This window comes from Elgaria multicarinata, chromosome 7, assembly GCF_023053635.1.
Source record: "Elgaria multicarinata webbii isolate HBS135686 ecotype San Diego chromosome 7, rElgMul1.1.pri, whole genome shotgun sequence".
In the NCBI taxonomy this organism is placed as follows: Eukaryota; Metazoa; Chordata; class Lepidosauria; order Squamata; family Anguidae; genus Elgaria; species Elgaria multicarinata.
The window spans coordinates 106999400-107013315 of NC_086177.1; the positions used below are offsets into that span (position 1 = coordinate 106999400).

At 42.5% G+C, this 13916-nt stretch overlaps 1 protein-coding gene across 1 annotated transcript in view; it reads right to left on the minus strand.

Annotated features, from left to right (window-relative positions):
• COL22A1 (collagen type XXII alpha 1 chain) overlaps nucleotides 1-13916 on the minus strand; it is a 250200-nt gene that overhangs the window by 114396 nt on the left and 121888 nt on the right. Inside the window, exons 13-14 of the mRNA XM_063131168.1 lie at nucleotides 2123-2176; nucleotides 736-789 (exon numbers count right to left, since the gene is read on the minus strand). Coding sequence (XP_062987238.1) covers nucleotides 736-789; nucleotides 2123-2176 — 108 coding nt within the window. The remainder of the gene's footprint in view (nucleotides 1-735; nucleotides 790-2122; nucleotides 2177-13916) is intronic.

The following is a 13916-nucleotide window of genomic DNA, read 5'->3' on the forward strand; positions in this document are numbered from 1 at the left end:
CTTGGCAGTAAGGTTGCCCAGAGAACAGTCAGAAGTCCCATGCTTTATATGTCTAGTGCTGAAGCTAAGGATATCTGAATCCATCCTCTGCTAGGATGGGAGTCCACTTGTGACCCATACACAAACTACTTTCTGGAGTTTCCTAGAGGAAAAGAATGGTAGAAGTGTGCAGTAAAGACATATTACAGTTGCACGATTCAGGACAATTCATGTATTGGGATATGGAAGGCAACACTCAACCTAACTCCTGAGCATGCATCTCTTTTGCATTCTGTTAATTTTGCATAAGCAAAGGCTCCTTATTTAGCAAATAAGGATCCTTGCCTTGCATCCAGATCCCACCTGAGCCCATTCTCTTCAATCCCTTAAATTTTAACTGGCAAACTCGTGTTTGAGTTGAAATAAACACCTGGGCCTTGTGGCAATGATGGTCCTCACTGCCACTGTGAAGTCTCTAGCCACAGCATAACTCTCTAACAGCATTCTAATGAATGGCGATACACATTCTGCCTTTGAACATCCATGCCTTTGATTAATCCATGCAGAGTCTGCCGTCTGCCTTGGCCCAAAGACAAGATTGCTGAGGCTATTAACCTGCTGCCATTTGTTTCAGCTGCAGTCAAAATGGCAACACTAATCCCCAAGACATGCTCCATTCAATACACATTGATTTGCAGCATCTGGCTTACGCTATAAGGAAAAAGGGGATTACAAGGGAGGAAGATAAAAGCTTACAGTTTCTCCTTTGGCACCGTCCCTCCCTGGGATGCCAGGTGCACCGAGGGAGCCCTAAAATAATAGGAATTATCATAACAGCATTAATGGATAACCGTCATCAGCATCGAATTAGCACTGGCTGAGAGCAGAAGCATATGAATAATATTCACGGCAGGTCTAATCACTTTTGCCCCAAGCGACATGAACTTGTGGGCTCAAATGCTTGTGCCCAACTCTCAAACACTAGTATTAAGCACTGTATTCATTACTGGCTAAATGCTTTCAGACTGACAGCTGGGACTATGATGGTGGTCAGGCCTGGTAATAGACCCCCACCCCCAATGTCCCCTTTCTCTTTGCAGAATGGCCAGGTCTAGACAAGACCACTTATCATGTTGCTGGACTGATACTCATTAGACTGCAGGTGGCGGATTGAATAATTGAATCTTTCCCACCCTTGGGTATGTGTGTCAGTACGCATGGGGAAAATGGCAGGTCAGGAAGAAGGCTAGGCTACAATCCTTCACATTGAGATCTAGGCTTGTTAATGCAGGCAGTGTATATATGAAGATTCTGTCATGTGATCCCTCACCAGGGGCCAAATCGACACCTTTTATCATATCATTGCAATCCCATCATGGCAATGCTATATCTCTCTTGTGCATTTATACCGCATAAGACACACAATGACATTCGTTACGATATTTTGGATAATGTGGAATAAAAAGCGGGAAATAACACCATGATATTGGTATATGGAATGTGTAATATGCCCCAACAATTCTCAGGGCACTTCGATGCCACTATAAACAGTAGTGTAGATCTAGCTCAGTATGCTGTAGTGATACTAGCCACATACAACAAGAGTGGACAACTTGTTGTAGTTTGCCTTCAACTCCCAGCACCAATGCTGACTAGGACTGATTGTAGTTGTAGGCCTAAACATCTGAAGGGCCACCCCTAATATGCAGAAAAGATTTTCATGGAAGCTCAAGTGACTATAGAGTGATCACATGAAAAGGAGGACAGTTTTTTTTAAAACAGTTGTATAGAAAAGGGAATTTCGTCAGGTGTCCTTTGTATGCATGCAGCATCTGGTGAAATACCCTCTTTATCACAACAGCTAAAGCTGCAAGGGCCTTGCCCTCTTGCCCAGATCCAAAAGAAGATTCATTGTCAGTTTATATTGTAGTTTCTGTTACTGATATGTGTTGTGGTTTGCTGTTGTGCTAAAACCTTTGTGATGGACCAAAATGCTGAACTGCCTAACAGCAAATACTTTGGAAAAGTCGTTCACAAATTACAAGTAATATTATTACAAGTGTCAGTATTCTTTGCCTAAGGTTATGTAGCCGGAAACTAATGGCAAATGTTTTTGGCTGCTACTTTTTAAATAGATTGTTACCTTTTCTCCTCTCTCTCCCATCAGTCCAGGTAACCCTTGGGGTCCTCTTTCACCCTAGAACAACAAAAGGGGGGATTATTCATTTAAAATAAAATACTACAAAGAAATGGATTGAAAGAATAAATCTAATTTACGTTCACAAGCACAATATATATATATATATATATATATATATATATATATATATATTCTCATGACCTACATACTGGGCTATCTTTCAAAAGAAAAGCTGCAAACGTCAGGATGCCTAATACCAAGCTCCATACTTGTGGAATATATTAGCACAGCAACATAACTTGTACCTAACCAAGAACATGGACAGCACTTCAGGCAACAATCCCAAATTCTCTTGGGCACAGATCGAACCTTGGTCCCCTCCAGGACACAGAGAAAGACTGTGGGATTGGAATAGGCTATACAGTCCTGCTGGCTGGCTTTCCACATTCAACATGAGTGCCATTTTTGGTAGACAGGCAGGTATAAATCTAATAAATAAATAATACAATGAACTAAAGATCAAGGAGAAAATTGTTTGGTTTGCATTTTGATGTGAATGTACCAAATTTTGCACTTTTTGGGGGTGGAGGACAATTGCTTTCCCTTCCTTTCTGTTGTTTTCGCTGTTGTTGGCAAATAGTAAGCCACTAGAAAATATCATAGATGTCTCCAAGCAAGAAACCTGCAGAATTTTGTTATGTTTTTGTTGGTGGGGGAGTAGGGAACTAGGAGAAAACTGGCATCGAATCTCTATTATCAAGGGGCGCTTGTTTTGTATGGAGAGTAGACAACCTACGGGCTGGTGAGTTATGCATATACGTACGTTTACACAGCATATTAAAAAATACTGGAGTCATAGTATAGGCGTCCTGGTCTCGGGCAGAGGAATTCCCTGAGAGAGGTAGGTTGACCAAAAAGCAAATGATAGTTGAAAATCATTTGCTTTTATGAGTGTTATTCTTTGTTTGTATTGTTTATTGAAGATAATATGTAAAAAAGGATGTTTATGTCTAAAGAAACATTTTCTGATAGATTGTTCAATTTGTTTGCAGCTCCTGATGAAGGACCTAAGGGCCCGAAACATCGAGTTAGTGTACGCGTCAATTTATCTTTTTTAAATCCACGCATTTTCTAATTTTTATTGAGGAAATTACCATTAAATATGGCAAATCTTATTCAACACCAGAGTATACACCTCTTTTTTCTTATACTGAGTCAGACCATTGGTCCACCTAGCCCAGCATTGCCAAGAACTGAGTAGCACCAGCTGTCCAGAGTTTCAGGCAAGGTTCCTTCCCAGCCCTATCTGGAGATGTCAGGGATTGAACCTGGGGCCTTCCACATGCAAAGTTTGTGCGCTATCATCATACTGAGCTACAGATCCTCCAATGTAACAAAGAACCTCTCTGAATTCCTACTTGCTTGCTATAGATCAACAGAGGCCTTAGCTAAACCTACCTGTTAGCCCACGACGGAGGAGGGAAGATCTCACATTGTGTTTAATGCGAGATCCCTCCTCCGTTTACATGTGACGCATGGTGACCTCAGAAGGAGAGGCATCACGCCTGCCAATTATATATTTTTTTGGATTAAAGGGCCAGCAGTGCATGAACGCTCATGCGCAAAAGGTAAGTACTTTTTAAAATTTAAGTTACTTTCACCACTCCCCACACCATACCCCGATGGGCGCAGCACTCCTGAGGAGCACTGCGCCCTGTGCGCGGCTCCTTGTGAGGAATCGTGCGGAGCCGGGTCAACCTGCGTCACCCGGCCGCACATTCTGCGGTCTCGGCCTCAGCCTGGGACTGAGAAAAAACTAGGGCCAAAGGGGAGGGTGAGATCACAGCGCAAGGGAGGGATCACCTCTCCCTGATCCTGGAATGCTCTGTGCGTCATGTGGATGCACAGGGACAATCCCGGGGATCACCCCGGGATGAAGCTCTGTCTAGCTACGGCCTTAGAAACTAAAAAAAGGAAGTATGAGAGAAACAGTTCTATCTAACTCACAATTGCTCTCTCAAAGCATAGTAATTGGAAAGTACCTGGTAAAACATGCCCTATAATTAGGTGGACCTGTCAGTCACTCAACCACATTCCTCATCAGTGTTTACAGAGAAATGGAACCAAAAGGCTCCGTTTTGGAGAAACTGTCTGCCTTTCTGAAGTCCAAATCACGGACAACACTTCATGCAGAGTCTTGCTTTAGTTCTGATCACCTCAGTTGGAAGCCCACTTCATCTTGGGCACTACGAGAAGAGGTCTTAAAGAGTCCTGTTTGGCTTTGGCCAAAACCAACGCAGATCCCTAGATGAGAGTGTGAAAAATGCTGCCAGTTTTTTCAATACTATTTTCCCTTCCTCTGACGTTCCTCAAGGACTTGGCCTGAGGAGTAACCTCAAGGTTCATCAACTTGCCTTAGGCAAAAGCAGTTGGTGACCCAGAGATGTGCCAGAGCCCACTCTCAAACGTTGATGATGTTCCAGAAGAGTAACTCCTCTAATTCACTTTGTGTTTTACTTTGCAGTAAACATTTGACGGCAACTCAAGAGAAGGGAGAACATTTACTAATTAAAGTAAGCAATAGAACAGAGTGACTCTCTCTGGCTGCTTTTCTTCCATCCTGACTTGATTTTCTTTTGATGGCCAGTTTTCCCTCTATTACCACTTTGTCCACCCTCAATGGAGATGTAATCCTCACCTTCATAAATCTATAGAGTTGGAAAGGGCCTTGTAAGCGCTCTGCCCCAACCCTGTTTGATGCCCGGAAATAAATGCAACCAGCATTTGGATCAGTTCACTAGCCATGCACTCCCCTTTTTCCTACTGCAAAATTAATGACAATTCTAAAGATCAATAATGTTTTGGATGTGAATAAAAATGTAGGAACTAATTTTGAATACCCTCCTGAGATCAAGTACATTATTTTGGGCATAGAAGTGGCTTACAAAGCAGAGGCAAGGCAAGAGCTGATGAACTGGGAATGAAAGAAGAGTCAGTGAGTGAGTGACAGAGAATTCTGGCAAAAGAGGCCTCCCAAGAGGTTTAGATAACATCGCTTTGTTCCTGAGACCATTCAAAGCTACAGGAAGGTAATTGGTCTCGCTTATGGTTGCCAGAATCGAAATCAGGAAAATCTCTTGGGCCTTTCACAGCTGAGCCAAAGCAAGAATTTTGGCAGGGTCTGCTAGCGCTGTGCAGCTGCACTTGTTAATATTGTTTGGTCAATACTATTTTTTGCTCCTTCTAAAAAGTGCTTCATATTTCAAATCGACCATTGTTGGAATGTTGGTACCTTGTTACACATGGGGACAGTGAAAGGGGTACCATAAGAATGTTGGGTCCAAGATCTAAAACAGGGCTGGATAATTGGGCAGGGGGTCTGGGGCGTACATTCAGCAGCACATTGTCAAAAAAAAAATGGAAAACAAGCTAAATTTAAGAGTCTTCCGGAATTTAAGAAAGCCATAAAGACTGGTTTCTTCCGGCAGGCCTACCCAGTTGACTTTTAAGATGCCTTTTAATAATGTGCTGATTTTAAATTATGTATTAGTTGTATATGTTTTTAATGAATTATATGTATTTTATGGTGTTTTGTATTTCTGTTGTACCCTGCCTTGATACAGATGGAGAGGCGGGTAATACATAAATAAATATATTATTATTATCTCTTTCTTGCTCATGGCGATTTTTCTATATGGACATGACGGGTATTGCCAAGTCATGCTGTCTCTTACAGATTCAGGAATTTCCTGACAATTGAGTATGTTTTAAGCATTTCTGGATGTTTTAAGCTTTCTGGATGCTGGTATGGGTGTATTTTGGTAGGCCCAGTTTCTGAAGGTTTTCTGTATAGTTTTTTTGATGTGATGCCAGTGACTGATGTTACTAATGGAATAATTGAGACCTTTTCCTGTTGCCATAGTTCTTTGACTTCCATGGCCAGTGGTGTATATTTTTCTCTCTTTTCTTCTTCCTTTTCAACAACATTTTTGTCATTTAGTTTTGCTATGTCAATGAGGTATGTGTGCTTTTCTTTTTTGTCTATGACTGTTATGTCTGGTTGGCTGCAAGATATTGTTTTGTCAGTATGAATTGTTCTGTCCCAGTATATTTTATGATCTGCATTTTCCAAGATTGTTTTAGGTGAGTATGTATAAAATGGTGTAGGTTGTTTGATAAGGTTGAATTTGATGGCCAGTTGTTGGTGAATTATTTTTTCAGCTGAATTGTGTCTGTCTGTATAATCCATTCCTGCCAGAATTTTACATCCTCCTGTTACATGGTGTTTTATTTTGTTTTTTGAATTGATGGCATTTCCTGCATAGGTCTGTTGTTACATTGTTATCTTTTATGATGGCCTGGATAAGAGAAGATTAAGGGGAGACCTGATAGCACTCTTCAAGTACTTAAAAGGTTGTCACACAGAGGAGGGCCAGGATCACTTCTCAATCCTCCCAGAATGCAGGACCGGGAAAAATGCACTCAAGTTACAGGAAGCCAGTTTCCGGCTGGACATCAGGAAAAACTTCCTGACTGTTAGAGCTGTACAACAATGGAACCAGTTACCTAGGGAGGTTGTAGGCTTTCTCACACTAGAGGCCTTCAAGAGGCAGCTGGACAACCATCTATCAGGAATGCTTTAAGGTGGATTCCTTCATTGAGCAGGGGGTTGGACCAGATGGCCTGTGGTTTTATGCGCATTTTATATGCACATTTTGTATGTTTTCATGGTTTAAAATTTTTTGATATTGTTTTAAAATGTTTTATATGTGAACTGCCCAGAGAGCTTTGGTTATGGGGCGGTATACAAATACTACTACTACTACTACTACTACTACTAATAATAATAATAATAATAATAAAGCACATAATTAGTGTTTGTGCAATTAACAACGTGTCTAGTTTGTTTGGTGTCTTTTACCAGCTTCGGCTGGTTCACCAACTACGGCCTCTCCTGGATAGGGATAGCTTGGCCACGGTGGTACAGGCATTGGTAAGCTCAAGATTGGATTACTGCAATGCGCTCTATGTGGGGCTGCCCTTGAAGCTGCTCCAGAAGCTGGAGCTAGTGCAGAATGCTGCAGCTCGGCCGTTGTCTGGAGCTGCCCCTTTCCAGCATGTAACTCCTCTTCTGAGGGAACTGCACTGGCTGCCTATTTGCTACCGGGCCAGGTTTAAGGCTCTGGTACTTGTGTACAAAGCCCTAAACAAGTTGGGACCAGGATACCTGAGAGAGCGCCTTCTCCCTACCAACCTGCCCAGTCACTGAGGTCATCCGATGGCCTGCTCCTGGTGGTTCCACATAGACCCATCCTCCAATTGGAGTCCACCAGGAGAAGAGCCTTCAGCATGGTGGCCCCCTTCCTATGTAATTCCCTGCCTCTGGAGGTCAAGCAGGCACTGTATTCCTTTCAGCACCTCATGAAAACGTTATTATTTCAGGAAGCCTTTCCTTAATGACTAGCCACTGTTTACTGTACAGTTTGCATCTTTTAAAATCTATTTTAAAGTGTTTTATTCCATTTTTATTTTATCTTGTACACTGCTCCAAATTTTCAATGGGAAGCAGTATATAACTATTGTAAATAAATAAATAAATAAATAGTTTGCCCCTATTTTCCTGTGAGAAACACTGGCAGACATGCATGAAGGTATCCAATTTCTCCTGATCACTCTGAATCAGGTCAGAAGCTTACGCTTTTTCTCATTAGGCCATCTTAAAACTTGACCCCCATTAGACTCATTGACTCTTAAGTTCAGGGGCTGGCTCATGTCTCTCGCTCTTTGGAGCCTATACAAAACCGCAGTCCTGTTTGCAAATGTACTATGAACTCACCAACGGCACGTTGATGCAGCTGCACTAAACACTGATGATGAATTGTTGAAGGTGCTACATGGAAGCATCACAAATCATGGTCCTCTTGAAAGCTCAGGTGCAGAAGTCTATTAGCTTAATTTGATAAAAACCCTATTAATACCCTGGCAGACATGGGGGCTGAGTTTTCAAAAGAGGTAAAGCAATTCATCACATCAAACATTCTGCCTTAGAACATTTGTCAACGAAGGGGGTGGAGGAGGGAAAGTCCGCACTTTATTCTCATTTGAGCAATTAAGTAATACAGATGCCTTGTGAATCTCCATCTGAAAGGTCAATCAACATATAAAAATGAGATAAATAGAATAGAGATGACTCTGGTAAAAGGCCAAGCACTGTTATTATGAATCTAATTATGGAATAATTAGGGTCGGGAGGGAGGATTCTTAAGAGAATTTCCCTAACTCATACTTACTGGATTTACAAGTTTTATCCCCTTGATTAGAAATTCCTCAGTTACCCAATTATGGAAAGTTGGAATGTGAATTTATGAATGTTGGGTTTAGAGGGTTTTGAGTTAGAAGAGAGTAAAATTGTGTGATCTGATGAGGTGATAGGCAACACTGTCTCAAAATCGCCCAACAAGACTTAAGACTTGGGATTATTTATTTTATTTTATTGCAAAAATACACCTTTAATCACTTATGAATACTGAAGTATTGCCATTTTGGTTGAAATTTTATTTTATTTCACCACAACCTGCATCTGTTTATTTCTTTAGATATCGGGCATAGCTAGACCTAAGGTTTATCCCTGGATCCCTGGTCAAACCTGTTCATCTAGGTGACACACAGGGGATCCAGTGCTCAGGCAGGGGCGAACCCTGGATGATCCCAGGAGAAACCTTAGGTCTAGCTGTGGCCAGCATGTCACTCTACATCAAAACACTAGGACAGTCTGCAACATTAAAAATCCACACTAACAAAATAACCTGGTTTGCAGAAATTATGCCTCACTGAAACAGAAACATCTTACCGATCACAAACAATGGCCCACCAGGGACTCAAAAGTCACTCATTTTAGGGCTGTTCCCAAACTCACCTAACCCAGATTTCTCCCAGAACTGTTGGTTTCCCAAATGAACAATGTATGAAGAATCCTTCATCATTCCATTAACAGTAAAATAGGATTTTGACCATATAAGAATCTTGATCACATTGAAGCTTGCTTACTCAATGTGTGGACCTGCATTGTTAATTTAGTCATGGAGAAAGTTACAAATGAACTGAAGGAACCTAAAGCTCTGCTACTGGAGGTGACAATAGCCATCAGGACTAGTAGTCATTGATAGTCTTCTCCTACAGGAATTTATCCAACCTCCTTTTAAAGCCATCCAAATTGAAGGACATCAGTACATCTTGTGGCAGTGAGTTCCATAGTTTAACTATGTACTTCTTTATATGAGCCACACCACACCCAACTAGTGGTGTGGCTCAGCATCATTGAAGAGAATCTCACAATGAAACAGTAAGGTTTCAAAGCCAAAATCTTGTCCCACACACCCTGGCCTCATTCTGGCCTAGCGGGCAGCATGAGTGGATCTTCCCTGGAACTTCCCTGTAATTAAATAAAGTTCTGGCCAAGTTTAAAGACCAGTGACTGTCTCTTCCTTATGGAGCACCCAGTTTCACCCATGTGGAAAAGATCCTCGCAGTACTGACGGAGGCCAGTAGATGTCGGGGCGTCCCAATAAAACGCCGCCTGCCTGACTAACAAAGCAGGGAAAACAGAACTGAAACGATTTAAAGCAAAATAAAATGAAACAATTTAAAGCAAAATAAAACGGCAAGCAAGCCAGCCCTGTGAATCCTGTGGCGCTCAGAGATCGGCTGCTGTGGTACACAATTATGTGATCTTGAACCAATTATGTGCTCGTTATTCTGGGTCAGTGAATAAAACGAAAACCCTGTAATTACAGCATTTAAAAGAGAAGGGGAGGGAAAACTCAACTGAACCTCAGTTCGCTTATCTAAGCATGGAACTACAGCCACAGCTAGACCTAAGGCAGGGTGACCGTATGAAAAGGAGGACAGGGCTCCTGTATCTTTAACAGTTGCATAGAAAAGGGAATATCAGCAGGTGTCATTTGTATATATGGAGAGCCTGGTGAAATTCCCTCTTCATCACAACAGTTAAAGGTGCAGGAGCTATACTAGAGTGACCAGATTTAAAAGAGGGCAGGGCACCTGCAGCTTTAACTGGTGTGATGAAAAGGAAATTTCACCAGGTTCCCCATATATACAAGTGACACCTGCTGAAATTCCCTTTTCAGTACAACTGTTAAAGATACAGGAGCCCTGTCCTCCTTTTCATATGGTCACCCTACCTAAGGTTTATCCTGGGATCATCCAGGGTTCGCCCCTGCCTGAGCACTGGATCCCCTGTGTGTCACCTAGATGAACAGGTTTGACCCCTCGACGATCCAGGGATAAACCTTAGGTCTAGCTATGGCCTGTGACTCCCGAGTAAGGGAATTATTATTCTGAAAACTAGAGGCCTACGACAAGGACTGTTTCCCATGTTTCAACGACAAGAAAGAGGAGTATGAGAATTAGCATCTGGTGCCAACCACTGTGACAACGTAGATTCACTGAGTGAGTGGGCTCATTGAAGGTACCAGGATGGGATATAGATGAAGGCAGAAACTGATGTCTGAGAGGAGCAGGGGGCAGCATTTGGACTCTGCTTCAGGCAATAAATGGCCTTGAACCAACACCTTCTTGAAACCTAAAACTCTAAGCAGCTTGGGCACAGGATGCCTGTGTCACACAGAGGAGGGCCAGGATCTCTTCTCGGTCATTCCAGATTGCAGAACACAGAAGAATGGGCTCCAGATACAGGAAGCCAGATTTCCCCTGGACATCAGGAAAAAACTTCCGGACTGTTAGAGCAGTACAACAATGGAACCAATAACCTAGGGAGGTCATGGGCTCTCCCACACTAGAGGCCTTGAAGAGGCAGCTGAATGGCCATCTGTCAGGGATGCTTTAAGGTGGATTCCTACCTTGAGCAGGGGGTTAGACTAGATGGCCTTATGGGTCTCTTCCAACTCTACTATGATCCTATGAAGCCTAAATGTTTAACAGCTGCTCTATGAGCTTCAGTAGAGACCCTCCTTTAAGTCCAACAGATGTCTGAAGTCCATTCAACTTGGATGGTGAAGAGAGCGTTCTGTGGTGACGCCAAGGCTTAGTCACTGGGCAACACTTCCTCTATTGAGGTCATTGGTGTATTCTGCAAACATAAGATTACTACTGACTTGCCAATAGTAATAATGAATAATGTAGCCAATTTTGCTATGGCAGCAGTGAAATGCCAGACAAGGCTTTATGATGTTCATGTTGTAGTCTGCAAATTGGATTTTTGATGTTTCATTATTATTGTAGCTTTATGATTTCTGACGTTTTAATTCTTCTCATGCTGAAATTGCTCACACTGTTTTGTATCTCTTTCTTCAACTTTGTTATGGCCTATGGCTAAAACAAATGAAACTGAAATATACACACTGGAACAATTGCCACATGAGTTGCTGGTATTGCAAAATCCAAATGGCAAGAAGTAATATATTTTGAAATTCACAGAGTAATATCAAGGGTTTACATTTACACATTTGATATATTAAGATACGCATTGTAATGTGCAAAGTGGGGACCTATGATAATTCACAAAGGTGGAGCAGAGGGATCTACTTTAGACTTAGGCCTTAGCTAGGCCTACCGGTAAGTCCGCAACGGAGGAGGGGAGATCCCGCGATGCGAGTATTGTGGGATGTCACCCTTGTTTACACGTCAGGCGCGGTGACCTCTGGAGGAGAGGCATCACGCCAGCCATTTTTTAAAGGAACAGAGCACACGAATGCTCATGTGCAAAGGTAAGGTGTTGGTTTTTTTTAACTTCATTTCTCCTCTCCCACCATCCTAGCCCCGATGGGCACAGCACTCCTGGCTCCATGTGAGTAATCGCGCAAAGCCGGGAAAAGCCACGGAAATGGGCTACACGCTTGTGGTCTTGGGCTCAGCCCGAAACCGTGGGAAAAAGCAGGGCCAAAGGGGTAGGCTATGTCCCGGGGCCAGGGAGGGTTGATCCTTGCCTGAGCCAGGGATCCCCTTTACATCATCTGGACGCACAGGGATGATCGCGGGTATCACTCCGAGATATGGCCTGGTCTAGCAAAGGCCATAGTTTAGACATATTTTTTGAATATACTTTATCTCAAACTATGGATTTTAAAATGCATGTATTAGACTTTTTTGACCTGGGAATTGCATCACAAAATTCAGAGGAACGTGAAATCAGATTTATTGGTATATTCTGATCCATATAGAAGTGTTGAACAGGTAAATTCTCATTGGAATTCACAAAGATCCAATTCATTAAGCATCATTACGATGCTGTCAGCCCAAATGATAGAGGGGAGAAGAGAAAGAGGGTGGGGAGAAAAGAGGGGGGAGAATGAGGGATGGTTCGCCTACTTTGTCAGCCTCAAAAGGAAGCCCTTCGTTCTCAGGAGGAAGTCTTATAATCTATAACATTCTTCTTCCCCTGCCCCATTAGAGCTGAATCATAGAATCATAGAATAGAAGAGTTAGAAGGGGTCTATAGGCCATCAAGTCCAACCCCCAGCTCAATGCAGGAATCCACCCTAAAGCATCCCTGACAGATGGTTGTCCAGCTGCCTCTTGAAGGCCTCTAGTGTGGGAGAGCCCACCACCTCCGTAGGTAACTGATTCTGTTGTCGTACTGCTCTAACAGTCAGGAAATTTTTCTGATGTCCAGCCAGAATCTGGCTTCCTGTAACTTGAGCCCATTATTCCATGTCCTGTATTCTGGATGATTGAGAAGAGATCCTGGCCCTCCTCTGTGTGACAACCTTTAAAGTATTTGAAGAGTGCTATCATGTCTCTCCTCCATCTTCTCTTCTCCAGGCTAAACATGCCCACTTGTTTCAGTCTCTCCTCATAGGGCTTTGTTTCCAGACCCCTGATCATCCTGGTTGCCCTCCTCTGAACATGCTCCAGCTTGTCTGAAAGCAGTGGCAATCCAAATAGTAAAGGAAACAAGGATAAGGGGAGGGAATTTGGCCATCCTTACCTCTTTACTTGGATATAACGGTAGCCAAATCTGTCAATTTTGGATTCTCATCTAAAGTTTTGCTTATCTCAAATTTCTCTTGTCTTAAATTCAATTCCTCCCAGATTTGAGTCCCCCCCCCAACATTTACATGGAAATTCATAAGCATTTTTTGTGCATATTTCTCCTAAGGTATGGAATTTATATGCATTTCTGCCTAATATACACGTTTTTGGCAAGCAATGTCCCTATACAACACATATGCAATTGTTGCTTGCATTTTTTTTTTTTTAAATTGAGAATTCTGTGTCAAAATTCAGAGACATGCCCATTTGGAATGATAAATGTGGCCTAATCTAAACCAAGCAGGATATTACACTATGAAAGCAGGATATAAAAGGCAGGAGCAACACTGCAGCTTTATAGCAGTATTGAAGTGCACTGACAACTGTTGGAGCCCATTGACACATACCATATACCGCCTTCATACTGCTATATTCTGCTTGGTGGAGCTCCTGCCTTTTATATACTGCTTTCCTAGTGCAATATCCTGCTTGGTGTAGATTAGGCCTGAGCTTCAGTTCCTGCATTGGTTAGAAAGTGCAAAATTGGGTATGTCCGCATTAAAATGCAGACTGAACACTAGGGTGACCATATGAAAAGGAGGACAGGGCTTCTGTATCTTTAACAGTTGCATAGAAAAGGGACGTTCAGCAGGTGCTATTTGTATGCGTGCAGCACCTGGTGAAATTTCCTCTTCATCACAACAGTTAAAGCTGCAGGTGCCCTGCCCTCTTTTAAATCTGGTCACTCTAGTATAGCTCCTGCACCTTTAACTGTTGTGATGAAGAA